The sequence below is a fragment of the Opisthorchis viverrini genome, assembly GCF_000715545.1.
Source record: "Opisthorchis viverrini unplaced genomic scaffold opera_v5_24, whole genome shotgun sequence".
Classification (NCBI taxonomy): domain Eukaryota; kingdom Metazoa; phylum Platyhelminthes; class Trematoda; order Opisthorchiida; family Opisthorchiidae; genus Opisthorchis; species Opisthorchis viverrini.
This window is the reverse complement of record NW_008751680.1, coordinates 1,909,244-1,927,209: the sequence shown is the minus strand read 5'-3', so window position 1 is coordinate 1,927,209 and position 17,966 is coordinate 1,909,244. Positions and strand designations below refer to the sequence as shown.

Genomic DNA, 17,966 nt, shown 5'->3' with positions numbered 1-17,966 from the left:
AGAATCATGCCAAAGTGAGGTACCGTTAGCGTCCCCATGAACCTCCATCGATATGAGCCCAGCACACAACGACAGACTAACTTTACCTAGTCATTCTGGTTACGAAATGACAGCACGAGTACCACGAACATTATTAGCGAGCCCGTCACGTGGAAACGGGATCACACGGGCCCTAGCCAGGAAGGTGCGAAGATCCCATAGCTAAATTCTTTTCTGACGGACAAGAGTGATGGAAGTTGGCAAACGCTGCTCGTGTATTCGGTGTCCACACATTGGCTTCATCTAGGTTGGTACAATTACGGCTTATGAGGCTAACAAGATGTGTGAACAGATGAACAAAGTCAAGTTATTGATTCTCAAGTCTAAATTAAAAGAAGATGGGAAATCCTGAAGTGATATTTTGAACATTGAGGATATCAAACATAAGCCGAAGCATGGGACCACTTCCGATAATGTGTGCGAAAGGCTCCTCAGGCCTCGTTTCGCAGATTAGCTGAAACAGTTTACGTGTATTCCCGACCGCATTGGACTATTTCATTTGTGGAACTTTCTGGTTCCACCGCGCCCCTATGTTCACACACAGCCCTAGTCTAAGCTGTCATCTAAATAATCGCCTAGCCGAATAGTACTATGATGAGAGGACAGAGCACCCCGCATCAAGAGGTGGGAGTGACTGTTCTGAGATCCAGTGATTTGTGTTCACGAGTTCGAAAAGACTACAAGCAGAGCTTCCGGGGTCGTGTACAGCTGTGGTTATCCCACTTACGATCAGCATTCTCCAGGGACACCGGTTTCATTACAGTGCGTAGTAATCTCTGGTGTATCGCCCCAACTTATGGATGTCAAGGCTTTTCTACCGCCAAATGAAGAGCTCTACGAAGTAAGTGCCATCAAGGAAGTAACCGGTGAACGGACGTGCTCTACATATGCGTTGAAATGTAGTGCCATTATGACTTTATTTGAATCGGGCGGGATGGCCCGAATGGCTAGAGAGCGATTTTACTGACCGGAAGGTCTGTGGTTCAAACCCGACCTCTCTCTGCCTCTCGACTTCCCCTGTCTAGGCTTGAGCAACCTGGCAGTATCCCAGCCCTCATGCAACCTTCGGGTGGCATGGCAGTTAGGCACCGAAAGGGTGCTACAGCTGAGTGATTATTTCTAATATTTGGATTCCTTGTAGTAGTGGTGATCGGTTCTCGATGGGAGATGACCGTCAACCACTCAGAGCAGCAGTTTGTCGGTGCATAAATAGATACGGTCGACCAGGGTGAATTTTCATCGGAGCGGACAGTCGAACCGAAGAGATCCAACTAGTTACGTGTATCCAGTAGAATAATGAAGCCTCAGCTCAAGAACTGGATGTTATTCTAGCATCATCGTCAACAACACAACATCAGTGTTTAGCTCTGATGCTTCGCTGCTGTTTCAACACCGGCGAACGTGGCGCAGTAGCTGCAGTATCATCCGAAGTTCGCAGTCGACAGCGTCTGGACAGAAGCGATGTACTAAGCCAAACAACTTTACTTGGATTTCGTATTCGTGTTTGAGGGATACAGCAGATGTGAGACGACAAAGTCAATGGTTAGTCAGGCTTGGATAAACTGGTGCAGATAAAGGACCATTTGGTAGCCGAAGATTGAGGCAAAATTTGGCGCTAAAGGTATCTCGTGACGGTATTCAAAATCGGAATTTCTATACAGATGTCCCAGTTCAATTCAGAGGATCAAGTAACGTGACAATGCAGGTGGTTATAATTTGCTTAAAACACTGCGTGCGTCCGGTTCATTACCTGATAACGTCGTAATCCTCGAAGAATTGTTGCCTGAACTCATATGGTGAGACGGGATTAGAATTCAGGAGCTCCGGACGACAGGCTAGTACGCATGCAATATTCCACACTTGGTTTACCCGGGACTTTCACCCCATGACAACGGCCCTTTTGCGTTTAATCGTGTTTGGATATTGAATCCCATCCCTTGCTCGCGGTAACATTTTGAAACTCACTTACACCATGCTTATCGAGCATGTCCAGTTAGAATGAGTAGCAAAGCGGTGAAAAAGACTGGTTACGACTCAGTTCCACACAAAAGCATAACGGCAAAAACATGCTAGTAGCGTAGGCTAACTAACCTGTCGGATTCGTACTGGCCTGCACGAAAACAATCAAGTCCAGCAAATGAGCGAATATTTGAAACACATGGACCTCCACAAGCTCTTGGTCCTTACTAAAGAGAGAAAAAGGGAAGGGAAAAAATAAGCAGCCAAACAGAGCCTTAAGTTCAAAAGTGCACAGCGAGCGGCACAGTTGCGGAGCTTGGCAAGGTGTTCATAAATAAGTTAGGGGAATGAAGTGCTTAGAAAGACAAGCAGCAGGTCGTCTGAGAAGTAGTAATGAGCCTGGCAATGGTGACATCAGCATTACCATCATCATCAGCTGTAAAAAACTGTTGTACAGTGTTTATAACTGCCACAGTTTCGGTCACCGAGTATTTGGGGAGCTATGAGTAGATAGCTACGCATTGGAGGTGGTAATTGATGTAATTGATGTGTAACTACAGTGGACTTTTAAGTGGCTATATGGGACGAGAAAGCTATGCATTGTAGTCAACAGCTTGGGTGCATGACTGTGTCTCTAACCAATGATGTGTTCTGTCTCGTCATCCTCGACCAGGGAGGTGGCGGTGAACAGCGCAGCTGAGTTTGCTGGTTATGGCTTTTATACTTCGTTGCCAAGTTATTCTTTGACCTCCCCTGGCTCGTTTCCACCTTTCGCGAGGTTGAGCGAAAAGAGCACTATGAGGAATTCTGTCAACTGATATACGGATTACATAACCAAGCCAGCTCAACCTATGAAATGTAATCAATTCACTTACCGTGGATGAGTTATTTCTTCCGATAACTATCTGACGTACTTCAGCATTACCGATCCGATGTGCCTACCAGACTGGCGCAATACTCTGAGGCACCGATAGCCCAACACCACAAGTTTTTTTACTTCCTCAGCGCGCAGTGGTCAGGTTTCTGACCTAGGTGAGATTATGAAGCGCAGTGCACTATTGTAAACTAGACGCTTGACGGATAAGATGATATCGCGCCCGCACCACAGATGATGCAGACTCACGAAAGTTGCTCTGGCCTTCCCAATCCGGATGAAAATATAGCCCTTCGCTAGACCACCGGGAATGATACAACTGTCCAGGTAGACCAATTTGTCTGCTACCCCAATCTTCTCACTCACAAAAATGAGGTTAGGGTTCGAGTCCACTCAGTCCGTGAACCTTTTTCAGAGGTGAGGATGACTGTCGATGTGTCTCATTCTGCAGGTATTTTCTCTTCACTCTATATCATACCAATGAGTTTTGTCAAATGGGTCACAAGGGATTCTCCGCCTCCTTTGAAGGGGCCGGGATACAGGCCGTTCGGTTCTGGTTCGCACTTCAAGAAGGATATTTCGTAGCCTTTTTCTCCTTCCGACGGTCGATTAGGGTTTACATTCCATTCGCCTGTATGCACTCAGAGGCTGTGTTGCACCAGGCCGGCTAAACGTGTTCCGTCCATCCCTCTAGTCAGCGTTTCTGTGAGCGACTTAGTGAACTGACCACTACTTTCCTATAGCCACTCAATTGCATTAATTTGTACCAGGTATGACCGTTTCCAGCGGCAAGAGTCTTATCCACCCACAAAGCTTTTATTGTCCACTAAAGCCACCAGCCTTTCCTCAGGCTGGTGGCTTTAGTGGACAGAATCATATAAATATATATATATATGTATATATATTGTATGCATTCACTCGTTTGATCACTTGATTTACTACTCTCATTGGTGTTGTTAGAGTAGGGATTGTTCTTCGAGTTTTAAACACGGATTCAACCATGCAAGTGAAGTCAGCCAACTTGAGAAACTTAGGAGCACTACATGCTCATAAAATTCATCTGCCAACCGTAGTCAGTAGAGCTCAAAGGTTATTCCGACCTCAGCAGGTGTTTTCTTGGTTGTAGTCTGCGACTGTGCAGCGGCCTAGTCAAGTGGTGTTTACTCAATGCGTTAGCAGAGATTCACGAAGTGCGTCAATGTAACACGAAGTCAGTGTCTTACTAGCAAAAAAGAACACTTATTCATGCGGTCCCGCTATTATTTCTCGGCCAAATTGTCACTTGCAGATGTGTCAGTCGGTGAGACAGAAACGAATCCATGAAAAATCCAAGGGCTCATTCACTTGAGTAAACTCTTTTAGTGAGCTCCAAGAAAGGCAAAACCGGTAGTGGGTTGTCGCAGAGTTTTCAGCAGCCTTATAGAAAGTGTCCTACAGAGAGAAAAACTCTGCTGATCTTGTGTGAACGTACCATAGAATAGGAAGAATGACCTTTTCCAACGCGTGCAGGGCACCCAACAGACCTTCGGGCTGCGGACCCGTGAGAGATGAATGGACGCGCGACAGCACCAACAGAAATGTTTCATCGCTACAACTTGGTTGCCTGTCTTGACCAGTTTGATTTGTCGTGGAAAAAAGACGGACACCGGGGGAAGAACTCACACGAGCACGACGAACGGAGAAGATGAGAAATTTATATAGACACCGGGCAGCCAAGTTTTGCAGGACTCCACAATTCGGATGTACAGCTTTTGGGAGACATAAGGTAAAGTGAACGAGGCATCATTAAGAGCAAGCGACAGTGTCGTGGTGCGATGCCTTCAACAAGTGCTAAGAGGTCAAAATACTTAAACTTCAGTGATGCTAGACGTTGTCACAAACTGTTGAGCGGCCCCACCTCGTTCGGTCTGGTTGAAGCTGGTGATGCTTCAGAGAACACAAATTCAGAGAACAGAATGAGATTATCTCTTGTCGTACCATCGTATCAAACCTCTGGCATGTAGGGTCGTTGCAAAAGAAGTAGTGTAGATTGACCTCATTGTGCGACTCGAATGGACAATTTCATGCGCCGCCTTCTATGTGTTCTTGCACGTCACCAAATAAGTAACCCGTCGCGTTGTTCGGCGGTTGTGCTAATAGCGATGCGCGTTTGGCCCTTCAAATAATGAGAGTGGGTTGTTACTGTGTGTGGTATTTTAGCAATCTTTCGGGAATCAATTGGCCTACTTAACGCCAGAACTCTAAAGCTGTTTACGGGAATAATTTTTCATGATGATAAGAATACATGTCTAGTATATCTCTCATTCACACATCAGTGGGATCCATTTGCCCTTACTTGTGGGCTATTCGAATTTTTTTACGGTTAACTGGAAAGCTGCCTATTTACTTGACTCCCGTTTAACTGGTGATGAGCGAATGCATACTCTGGAACTCGCGCTCTCGGTTCACCGCTCCTATACAGAATAAACAGGACAAATTTGCCGTGTATATATCGTTTTTACTTCGACAGTAACTTCATTCTATTTGAAATGTTAATCGCTGTTCCAGCTCCTGGAAAATTCAGTCTAAAACGGGTTAACTTTAAAACAGCAATCAACTGCGTTGCCTTCTGGACACATCATATAGTTCGGTGCCTCACTTACGCTGCTCATTGTTTTGTTGTGATAAACTTGGTCAATTCAGAATGTCCATATGGAATATGGTTAGTTAGGGATCTTTTTATTCCTGGTACTTCATTCTTAGTAGCTGAATAACTGGTTTGGATGACATGCACAGAATAATAACAACAATACGCAAATATTTGTAACATTCGCTTTCCTAGACTGTTACTGATGCAAAAGGAACAAGGAGGAGCACCTTCTTTGGCAGTGCGGCTGGTGAATAGGCTTCTCAATGAGGCCTGTGCCAACATCTTGGATAACTGGTACAACGGTCTCAGACTCGCTCGGATCTAACGACATAGCACTCTTAGCATGGCAACAATGTTCTAGAAAGTTAAATAATAAAAACTCAACAAGTACGAAGGCATCGATGTGTGGGGCTTCATTCACAAATAGCTACCAGCATGTTAGCAAGAAAGGAAAAAGGATGTCACTTTGCTGACGCCAATGCGTCATTATTTAAGTGGGTGAAACGTACGACAGAGCCCTCAACAACTCATTTCCACAATTAGTAACTTCATCGCGTTTATTAATATCCACAGCTGTTCGTGTTTTTATAGCATTCATAGTCTTTTGTTTTAAGTAGCTGCGACACGGTTTCATACCTAATTTGGTGACTAGGTCTCCATTCAGCGTTTCAAACCAATCGTTGAATAGTCATGAAGCCGGATAAAAGCAACCTTACGCACAAGACTCTGCATCCTCGGATGCACCTCTGTCAGGGTTTGAGGCCTATAGGCAACTTATCTGGGACGACTGTGTCATGGACACGCACGACGTGAGAATAGGTCAGGAGGGCAAATATATCAAGATTAGCCCCAAAAACTTCCCATCCTCAGTAGTAGGATGCATACTCGTGATGCCTCACAGCACAATGGGCAAGTGCAAGTTAGCAAACCGTAAGCACACTTACCCCTTGCATCGGACAACGTCGCCATCGAAGGTGATTGTTCTTGCGATGCGAAGACTGAATTATCTCCCAAACATAAAATATCCAAGAGAACTTTGAAAAAGCATACGGCATGCTGATGATTGGAAGCTGCATACTCACCAAACCAGCGAGTCAGCTGGAACAGCAGGTTGGAGAACAGGCGACTAATGGGCTAGTGGTATAAGAACGGAGGGGAAGGAAATAGACGAGACGCAATTTTTACCATTTCATTTGGAAATCACTTCGAAAATCACCCTTGGGAAGAAACAGCTTTTCGACCATTTTGTTGAGCTTCGGGGATACTTTGCTACCAGTTGCATCAAGTGCCATGCTAACGACCTTGACAAAAACCAAACAAGGTGTCTTTGTTCATCCCACTGTCAAGCTGGAATAGTCGTATATGATTTTATACTCCATCACAATGTTGACAATACCAATACAGGTATGAATACACACGGAACAACAGCAGTAACACAGCACGCCTCCCGCTGCACGCTGAATGGGCTCTCGGATCTAGTGGCAGCATACACGGGATAGGAATAAGCAAGGAATAAGTGTGGCAGAGATACTGCCAAGGGCGTACTGCCTGAATCCGGCCTCTTTTTCACCAACCTCAACAAAGCGGAACAAACCGAAAATTCTCCTCATTTTCATACCCTTCATTTTTTACACTGTATAAATATTAATAAGGTGTACCTAGCCTTGTAACCCATTCCGTTGGCAAAATCAAGTTCTGTTAGCGTCTTTTTCTTCTGATTTTTGAGCTAAACGTCTATTGAGTAGGGCACTAGTAAGTGGTGAGCCCGCCTGGTAATTGCCGAACCGATTACGTTCATTTGTATGTCGTTACCATTTTGGTTAGACACACGTTTCACCATGCAGTTTTCTTCAACACCAGATTTCGTATTTGCACTTCTTGTATCCTTCTGCAAGAGACCTGGACCGAGATTCAGGATATTCCGGTGTTGCCCATGGAAGCTGTGAAGCTAAAAGCAACTCTCTGTGACCATCGTTGTACAAGCACTGGCTAGCCACACGTTTGTTTTGGATACATTTCCTGAGTGGTGCGAGCCCCTAGATGGCCGTATGCACGCACTGTCTAGTTGTACCTACTTGGATTGACGATCCTGGGCCACCAGTTAGGTATACTGATGGCCAAAGAATCACCACCCGTTTACATTGCGGTCTTCCACCCTCGGGTTTACATACGGCGTTCAGGTGGACGCGAATGCGCTTCAGCGCAGACCGTATGTGGAATCACTCGTTGCACGTAGTTGATCATCAGCGTATTTCGATGCGTCAGTACAATCCTGAATTGACAAGATGGTCATGAAATGATGGTCGCTTTAACCAAGTGTGCTGCTAGGGTCAATCATAGGGATTTTGGAGCCAACAACTGAAGTGTCTCCAGGATCCATCACACAAGCTGATTCCTCGTTTTCGTCAGTGTAATTAGGCTTACGTTCGATGCCGCAAAACACTTTTAGAATTTTTCCTGAGCTAATGCACTGGGTCTTCAAAACTATCGTAATCACGTACAGTTATTCCACTTTTCCATCGTCTAAATGACAGTGAATAATGTTTTATTTGGTCACACTTTCCTTGCACACACCTTTTCTTATAACTATTGACCAAATTCTAGCCAAAAGGGGTCGATTCCACTGATCTGATGCCCTAACCTTATGTGCCACGTTTTCGGTCTTCCTTTCTCATCGACTCACCGTAATGATGGATTAGCTTGTATGTCATTCCTCACACACATTGGCCACCGTTTGTGTCATTTCCGCCGTGCGAATTTGCTACTATTCCTGCACGGCTGATCCATATTTGACGTCCGTTATGGTTCTCCGATCATGCTTCCTGTCGCAGTTCTCTGATCTGTTTGTTTCATGAAGATTTGTTTGCATTGCTACAATCGGATTGTCACTATGATCAGAGGCTTCGATCATCCTGATTACTAATCAAAAGCTATCTCGCATTTTTGGATAAATGTTCCTTACAGGATATTTCACGTTGCGTTTGAACGTATTTTCTCTCCTAAGGTATATCCCACAGCACAAGTGTTGGCATTTACTCAAGTAGTTCCTTTCAAGAGGGATTCGGTCCGTATCGGAGGAATCAGACTGGGAGGATCTACAATACTTACCGGCATTTTGTTAGCAGCAACGTAAAAGCTGGCAAGAAACAGCTGGCGCCATAAGGTGAGATCATACAGTGCCTCAAGGACCAGCGATTTGGACGGTGAACGAACGGGGCTATCAATCGATGTCGAACGAAATATGTGACCCTGGAGACTCTGATCAAACGGCGTGAGTGATTTTGTGAAAGAAGTGTAAAAGTCTACATCGAGGACTTTTGACCGGAATGAGGGTATGGTGTTAGCTGCCTTCCCAACCATGAACACCACAAGCGAATAGAGGTATTCCACAGCGGCACTAGTGCTAGGCGTTGTTTGTGCAGCAGAACTGACTTCTAGCACAGATCTTAGTAAACTGTGGTCGGTGAGAGAAAAGGACGGTCGGATATCGGCGTACGGTAGACAGAGTCGCAGTCCTACCGACGAATATTCCAACGGGAACTCAACCGGTCTGAACTCTTGAATGCTCGATGAAGTCTGAAACGAAGAGGCAACAATGTATCATCAAGTAGCAACAGAGCGAAGCATTCTGTGTATTACCTTAGCCTCTATGATTCCCACTTTCGACTGCAATATTCTGTGAACTGGTACACAAAAGGCACAATGATCAAGGGGTCCACCATTCTTGGCGGAATACACTCATTTGCATGCCTATTTGGTTTAGACGGGAGACTCACCTGGAACCCAGCTAAATCTCTCGTTTGTGATGCTTATAAACAATCGATTGGGTTACACCAGGTTCCCTCATTTTATAGATGGTACGACATTCGAGATATCGCGATACATGTATGGACGTAATACACAACTCACAAGGTTGCTGAAAACTCTTCGACAGCTCACGACCGGTTCTGCCCTTCTTGGGGCTCGTCGTGGGCTGCCGAAGAACGTTCAGTAACCTTATGGGTAGTGTATTACACCTGCCATTCTTATTTGGAGTAGGTTCACCATCACTTCGAAACATTTAAAGGGTGGCGACAATAAGCCCTATTACTTTCCTTCTCATTATCTGGAGCAAACACGTCTGCTTCACCTTTGAAGGTCAATGCACCATCAGATGGAGACGTATCACAATACTTTCCCAACAATGAGAAGCAATAAGGGTGGTACTACTACAAGAGTCACTTATGAAGTGTAAAGGAAATCAGGCTGGAGTGGTGCACATCAGAAGTGTTCACCTATCTAGTTCACTCCGTTGGAACTGGTGGAAATAGTTTCAAGTCATTTCAGAGGACCTGCCAGAGTTTATGATAAAGTCAGTTTTCAGAATCAGAAAAAAAGGGTTCCCAACTTGAAAAGCAGTTTAATACACGCTCATAACTACTTCGGGCTCCGAAAATTACACTTACCTTGTGACCTATAAATATAGTGAATTCGGTAGTTAATGTTTATTGATCAATCCTCGCCACTTAAACCTACAGACGAGAATAATTAAATATCTTCAGAAGGAAATCTCGAGGAATCTAGTGAGATTCTTATTTTGCTTGAGAATACCAACACAACGTAATACACAGGAAACACCCTCGGGGCTCTAGTTCTTGCAGTTACAGTGTGAAAACGCGATACAAAAGCAATAAGAAATTATGAGCGCCCACAAATACTTAGCAATATTTGAGTAGCCACTGTTTTATGTGAGAGTCAAAAACTACTTCTGAACGGGTGCGATCATAATACACATGAGGTGTTTTCGGAGCACGGAAAATGAGTATTCAGTAACATCTGTCCGCTGGCGATCAGCTGATCACGTAGCTAACACACAGCAATGGCGATACATAAGGGCTTACAGAACTGAGTTAAAAACATCTGACTGAAGCGCTATCACCTGAAATGAGCTTGCAGTTCCTCAAGTAATCTCACCAAATCTACTACATTTCGGTTCGTCAAGCTAAGCATGTCTTGGAACGATTTGCGTTTACATTCCGCAGACAAAAAGTTGAGAGAGTATGCTCAATCCTAGGGAGTGTCCAGATGTGCAGTGTCTTAAAAGTAGTCCAAATTCGCATTAAACCGGCACTTTGAGAGAAGTGGCTACCAAGCGAATGGATTTTTATGGTATACATGGTGCACCAAATCGACCATCCTTCAGGAGACTGGAAGACACAGGGATGGTTATGATGATCCACATATCTCATATACACATAAACGTATATCTTATAACATACACGTTCAGCTGTAGCACCCCTTCGGTGCCTAACTGCCATGCCACCCGAAGGTTGCACGAGGGCTGGGATACCATACACACACAATACACGTGAAAACACCTACCAATGACGCGATTATAAGCCCGCCAAGTCTGCCGAGAAGGTGGAGCAGTTCAACCTGAGCGTTCTTTCGGATCTGGGAGGGGCTTCTCGAAACGTCACCACAAGCCGTGTCGGTGACAGATGGAATGGACTGGTGAAAATCTCGCAGCCGGTTGATAAGTCGAACGGAGGACGCCAGATCTCGACGTGTCCGCCCACTGCTCTTAGCCAGTCGTTCATGGTGCTGATGCAGGAGACTGCGAATTGAAGAAATGCTGCTTGGAGCTGAGAAAGCTTTCGCGGAATCGTCAGACCACACTAGAATTTGTCGAAGAGCCGGATACAGGATGAGGAAGAAGCTGTTTGTTACGGAAGTACTCAGTTGAAATTCTGGAACCAGAAGACAATTGAACCAACGTCAAAACGCAGTGAGGACGACAGCGCACAGGATGCGGGATCTGGCCCCATAATTAGGTTAATATTGAATCCATATGATCAGTGGTAATGGGAACGTAGGGCGCGAGTACCGGGTGGGAAGCAGCGTGGTCCAAGTACACGTCTGAACTACCGGTTGCTTTCGTCTAAGCCATGGTTCGAACACGGCAGACGCCCACCTAAAGGAGACCTAGCTGAAATGTCGACAAATATACTTCTGTCCTGATCCAAACGAACCAGTGAACTAATACCTGCAACCAGAGCTATTTATGAATATCGGGAAAGACAAAACCAGAACAGCACTGAGTCACCGTTTGGTCCCAAACGCGAAGCGACCCATGAAGTTCTACATAGCGACTGTCAAAGTTTGATCTACAGTGTGGCTGCCTAATACCTCAGTAAGCCAGTTCAGGACACCCTAAATGAAGACGAGAGGCGAATGGGCGATCTGCACGGAGCCGGGGAAAACTGGCCGACCAGCAGTAAAACGTGGCATATTATATAGCACAGTACGACGTACCACTGAGCCACCGATTCAGAGCTGAAATCACCGCGGCCCACAAGAATGCAAAATGCACCGCCCCAATTCGGACAGCCATAGATATCGCTGGATAAATGTGGCTAGCAAATGCTAACACATTTTCGCTGTGTCTATTTGTTTTCTCCGTGTCACATTGCCCAATAGGGGCAATAAAAGTGGCGCCAGGAAGCGAAAGAAGACAAAGCAGACGAGAAGCAATCCGCTGATCCGCCTCTGTCCGGTCCACAGGATGTGATGTTATTTGAACACAGAGGTCAGAGGAGAATTCGGCAAGGCGGCGTTGGGTTTCAAACCGAGCTTCTGGAGACCAATATGAATTCGACGATCCTGTAAAACAATGTAGTAGTTCTGTTTGGCGGTTGCCGGACCAATCGATTCAATACGTATAAATGTTTGCTCAACAGTTTTTTAGTCTACTTTCAGTCATGCACCCCTAACGGTTGTTACATGGGCAATCAAGTGGACTCAGCTGTTTGGGAGACAGGCATATTCATCTAAACTTACTTTCAAAGAAAAATTATCGGCCTCCAAAACAACGTGCGCATGCAAATAAGACCATTACTTTCATGAAGGAAACTACTCGCAAGGCTACTGAAAACTCTTAGACAACCCACGACAGATTTCGTCCTTCTTGGGGCTCACCAGGTAGCGCAGCTCCCGAGTTTCTGCCAAAATTATGTCGTACTTGAACCAAAATTGGACTGATTGCGATAACTACACTCATTTCCAAATCTATTTGGTTTTCGCGGGAGACTCAGCTGAAGCTCTCTTTTATGGGTCTTCAACCGAATGTACTACACAAAGGCTATCTTATGTTTCCGTTGGTAGGACATTCGAAATATCGCAGGACATTTTCTTGTCGAGAAGTTTTTAGCAACTTCGAGCGTAGTGTATTCAGTAAAAAAGAGTAACTATGTAGATGATTTGGGTTCTAAGAGGTTAACCATTGAGATTCTGTTCCTTTGGCTTTTAAATGAAATTCATTTCGTCAGGCACTTTTTATGCGGATGGGATGTGATCGTCCTCATTGACGGTGTCCGTTGTTCGGAGCTCAGTTGTACTAAAATTGGGTCAAGCCTACCACTCAGAGATAAGTAATATTAACACACCCATCTCGAGAACACCTGCATGAACTTACATGCTTGGCGTACGCAACCATTAGGGCCTCAAAACAAAATTCTGGTTAGAAAGGTCGTTGAGATATTTCTACTTCACATTATCTCGGAATATGTATTAATACTTTTAGAATTTTATCCAATATAAGAAACTTCAAATCTGCACCTAAATACACGGACAAACAAGACATATTCAAATACTGAACGGGTAAAGTTTTACAACAATGGATGTGACAACCGGTAAACACAGAGGAACCGAAACCAATATAGAACGAGTGGGATACAATCACAAAATGGCCCTCGCCGAACTGGATCTCGCTAAAATATTCATAATTGAGAAGTATACCAGGCCAAAATTTTTACGATGAAACTTCATTGATCAATCACAAATCCCGCGTACTTCCTTCTTCCAATTGGAGATCTGACCAGGATGGTTAATTTTGGTATGGCGGTGCTATAAACACACGTAGTATTTTCAGCATCTCCACGTTTCCCAAATCACTGCACCCCTCCAACAGTGGGCGCGTAAAAATCTAAGGGCCTGATCCCATCATTGGGAATGATATTCATCAGTGATGCTTCTTATCAATTTCGCTCGACTTTATAGTCGAATTAGTTATGGAAGTAATCTTAGCCATGTTTATTGCTCCGAGCATCGAACCTATTCTAGAGGAACTCCGAGACAGGGAGTATTCAAACGACATATGGTTTGGTGTACAATTGAATATACGCACCAAAAAAATATCGCACAGCGACCCACTAGGCACTTTATAACCCTGAAGTGCAAAGTCCCGTTGCAAGACCAAATGCAGCCAATCCCACTGTACTGAGATTGTCGCTGGAGTGCAATTTTACCGCTGCTGAATTTCTGGAAAACGATGCCATTGTCAGTGCATGCACCGCATGATCCACAATTACGAAGAGATGAGATCGTCGCCTCAGATATTTCTTGTGAATGGGAATTAGTTGAAGTGAGAAAAAGGTGGTTGGGAAAGACAAAACTGCAGTACAGTGGACGGGGAGTAAAAGCGGAAGGTGTTGATTTAAATACTTTTAGTTAGTAGGCAGTATGTAACTCGCCAGCATAAAACTCGTCAGCATGTATTTGGTTCAAATAGCGAAAGTTCCCAATAAAACTGTCAGCTTACCTTCATCGCCAGTACGGAGAAGGAAACCGGATCGCACTCCAGACGTGACAAGTAGGTTTAACAACTTGTAAAACCCAGTAAGCAAAGGGTACCTGCAGTTAAGAACAACCGGACAGGTTGTCAGCGATTGTTTACCACCATTGAGACGTGTAATAAGAAGTCATAAACTCAAGAGTACTAGAAAGGTCAAATATCTAGGACCAGCCAAACACTGAAAAATGAAGCCGTGATTAGGAACAGCCATATCAATATTGGCGACGATTTGTACTAAAACGTATGCTAAAACATATGCATAGGCCACTCAAAGATTGCATGTAAATGGAGTTTGATAGTATGCTCGTATAGGGATTTGTAAGGCCTAGTCAAAGTAGGAATACCGCAACCTCATCAAGCCGGACCATGTTTACTTTTTAAGAAAAGTCCTTTGAGCATATCACATGTCATGTGTACGCTTTAATCGACCATTACTACCCGGATTAATATAGGTATTCTCGTTTGACCAGACTACTGCACACCTGCGACACTGTAACACAAAGAAAAGACGAGTGTATACTGCTATGCCATGCAGTCCCTGAACCGAATAATTCGCAGGGTCTCAAAGTGAACATGACCTAAAAGGATCCCCAAAAAGCTCAGCAAATTAAATACTCTTGTCCTCATTGGAGCTTATCGCGTGCGTGTATGGGGGATAGAATAAGACTTATTAGTCGCTTTTATGATTTTATTATCAGGAGAAAGTATCCGCCAGCCTGTTGGCACGACTAGAGAATTTCAACTTTTTGCGAAATTTGGTTCGCATTAACCGTTGGTATATTCAGACAATCGTCTGACTATCGGAGTAGTTGGGTAGCTATTGGTCCTCACGGAGAACACGGAATTCACCAAACCACAAACCTAGCCAAGTGTATTACTCAAGAATGATGATCGACCACCCAAGATGCCCAGGCTTTCTGGTTCAAGATTTTAGGTGTCATGACCAGGTCGTGTAATGACCACCTTTGGATCGTTCCACCAACCACATATCCGAGCCCAAGAAGTTATGTGCTTGTAGTAGAACGCTGTACTCGCCTTTGTTGCAGGGGTAAACAGTTTGCAGTGTACTAAAGTCATCAAGGTTAAACTTGGTAGACAAGTTTCCAGACAAATGGAGCATGAAACTAAGCATGTATTGCTCACCTTCGGATCAGATCCAAGATCGTTTGTATCAACTCTGGAAGGCAGTGCTTGAAAACTTCCCCGGTCTCCTGGCTAAATAATGCCCTGTGAACCAAAACAGAAACAAGGCGTCATGATGGTGGTTCCAAACAGATCGATATGTGGACTGCCGAAGGTTGTTGAGTAGCTGTCTCGAAACAGAGAAGGAAAACATGGAACAGTAACCCCAGCGGAAAAAGGGTCCTCACTTACTCGTAAAGATCAACCAAGTTTACGAAGATCAATACATCTTTTGGTGTCCGAAATGAGACCAGCTGAGACTTATCGAACTCAAAGGCATCCAATTCCAATGTGTCCAGCTGCCCGTAAAAATCACCTGTAGCTTCTCCCAGACACTCCGATTTCACTATGTCATCAGTATTTGTCCAGACATCCTCATCACCATGAACAGTGTAATGTAGATCCATACGCTGGAACAACTGCATAGTTATCTTCAGGAAATGACGGCAGACTGTCGACGCGCCACTCTCATTCGAGCCTTCGGTCTAAATGTGAAAGATGTATGAGGTCGGGTTTCCGTAACAAAGCATTAAACATTATCGGTGATGTTGAAGTTATATGAATCAATCGATCATACGCCGCTTCGATCATAGATCCTTTTAGGTGGTATATGAAAATAGATTCAAAGAGTGAGTAGATGAGACATATGGAAAAGGACAGCGGGGCTAGCTTGTGCTCTGCTCAGGAAGATAACAGCGGAGTCCTTAAAACCGAATAAACCGAGATTTACGTGAATCTCTGGAGTACCGATATTCATGTCTCTGGAAAGTGATTCCCTCAACACGACCGTTCAAACGAGAGTGATGTGGCTATGAATAAAAATACCTATCCCGCAAAACTCCGAAATCCTCAACCAAACACCTGCGTTGAAGCTTCCATTTCAGTAGTCCCCTAAGCGTGGCAGGTCCTTTCAAAAAATTAGTTGGTCACCTATCAGATTTACGCCCAAGTGATGAACAACATAGGTAAGGTGTGAACTCAAAAACTTTTCTGAATAGGTTACTGTCATCGCTCATTCTGCGAAACGAGAGTGTGTGGCTATGAATAAAAATACCTATCCCGCAAAACTCCGAAATCCTCAACCAAACACCTGCGTTGAAGCTTCCATTTCAGTAGTCCCCTAAGCGTGGCAGGTCCTTTCAAAAAATTAGTTGGTCACCTATCAGATTTACGCCCAAGTGATGAACAACATAGGTAAGGTGTGAACTCAAAAACTTTTCTGAATAGGTTACTGTCATCGCTCATTCTGCGAATCATAAACCGTGGTTTTGGACAGTTGCGAGTTCAGATCACTCCAGAGATTCACAAGAGGGGTGTTGTTGATGGTCCGAACAGTGATGAAGCATATGTACGGCGTCTCGGTTTTGAGCATACATCGTGTACACTTGCAATATAGAGTTACGGCCATTTTACTCTTGGCTAAAAGTATGTGGAACATACACCTCTGAGTAGATTCATCAGACTCCACTGGTTGCAGGCACAACCATCGAATAGCGGTGTTGATCCAAGGTACACCGACGGAACGGATGAAATTCATAACAAATCTGCAGAAAGTACCGGAGGGGTGAAAACGTGTCACTACTGTAAATAACTTATAGTGGAATTCTGGGGTCTCACATACCGATTACCTCATTTAGTCAAGTAATAGTAAGTAGCTGTCATCCGAGACGAAGTTGCCTGCAAAAAGTGATTGAAGCAATGGGCACTTGCACACGGTTTAGATGAAGCTGAACCTGAGGCTAAGGGCTAACCAGATAAAAGGAAGTAGAATCGGCGCGCAATCAAGCAACCGAAAAATGATGATATGGCAGTCATACTTAAGGCCCCAGCGCAATTCTGTCGGACTGCTGTGCCTTATAAACACTGATAAACTTACAAGACCGCCCATATTTTTCAATATAATTCCACCAATAGTAGGAAGATGTCTGGTCACGTAATGCAAGAAATCAAAAACCATACTAAGAATTTACAGTATCACACCTCGTAAAAGTGACAAGAACTAGCCAAAAAGGGATAAATGAGCGTGGTAAACTATATCCCACGATACCACGATGAATTCCAACCATTCAACCTTATAGGTATAAATGGGCTTGCGATACATCTAGCGAGTTTCTGATTGACAATTCCACTGTGTTAATGCAGATACCTATTCGGTTTTGGAGTAGACAGCTGTGCTAGTGTACCCCACGGATCCTCAATCGGATTGATACTAGGACCACATGTTGGTCAGTTCAACAAACTGGGTGAGGTACTATTGAAGCCATTCCGATTTCAAGGGACATCTAAGCTGCCTTTTGAAAAGTAAATATTATAAGTTGACATAATACAGGATACTACATGTTTATAGTCTACCTACTGTGTAGCACACGCGCGTTGTGATGCAAAACCTGTTCAGGAGATGTGGGGTGTTGATAAAACACCCTAACGTAGTACTGAAGAATATGTTGCGGTTTATTGAGCGGAACGGATTTCAATCTTTCAGGTTCGGGCGGACTTCTAACCTGTTGTCGAAAATATGACGCCGAGGTCATGAGGCCGATAACAGCGTGATATCAGCAAGAAACGAGTATCGCAATAACTCGCCAAAAATTTCCAAAAGTTAAGGCTCAGGCAGTAGTCTGGCCTAATAGGAACAAACATGCATTTGGGACATAACAGTCGGGTAGGCGGAC

The 17,966-nt window shown here is 44.4% G+C and overlaps 1 protein-coding gene across 1 annotated transcript in view; it reads right to left on the bottom strand.

Moving 5' to 3' along the window:
- T265_02103 (hypothetical protein) overlaps positions 1-17,966 on the bottom strand; it is a gene marked incomplete at both ends in the record, with an annotated part of 90,757 nt that overhangs the window by 66,769 nt on the left and 6,022 nt on the right. The window contains 9 exons of the mRNA XM_009166262.1: positions 2,131-2,225; positions 4,344-4,620; positions 6,446-6,635; positions 8,610-9,077; positions 10,863-11,230; positions 11,796-12,143; positions 14,080-14,171; positions 15,256-15,339; positions 15,487-15,779. Of these exons, the coding sequence (XP_009164526.1) occupies positions 2,131-2,225; positions 4,344-4,620; positions 6,446-6,635; positions 8,610-9,077; positions 10,863-11,230; positions 11,796-12,143; positions 14,080-14,171; positions 15,256-15,339; positions 15,487-15,779 (2,215 nt within the window). The remainder of the gene's footprint in view (positions 1-2,130; positions 2,226-4,343; positions 4,621-6,445; positions 6,636-8,609; positions 9,078-10,862; positions 11,231-11,795; positions 12,144-14,079; positions 14,172-15,255; positions 15,340-15,486; positions 15,780-17,966) is intronic.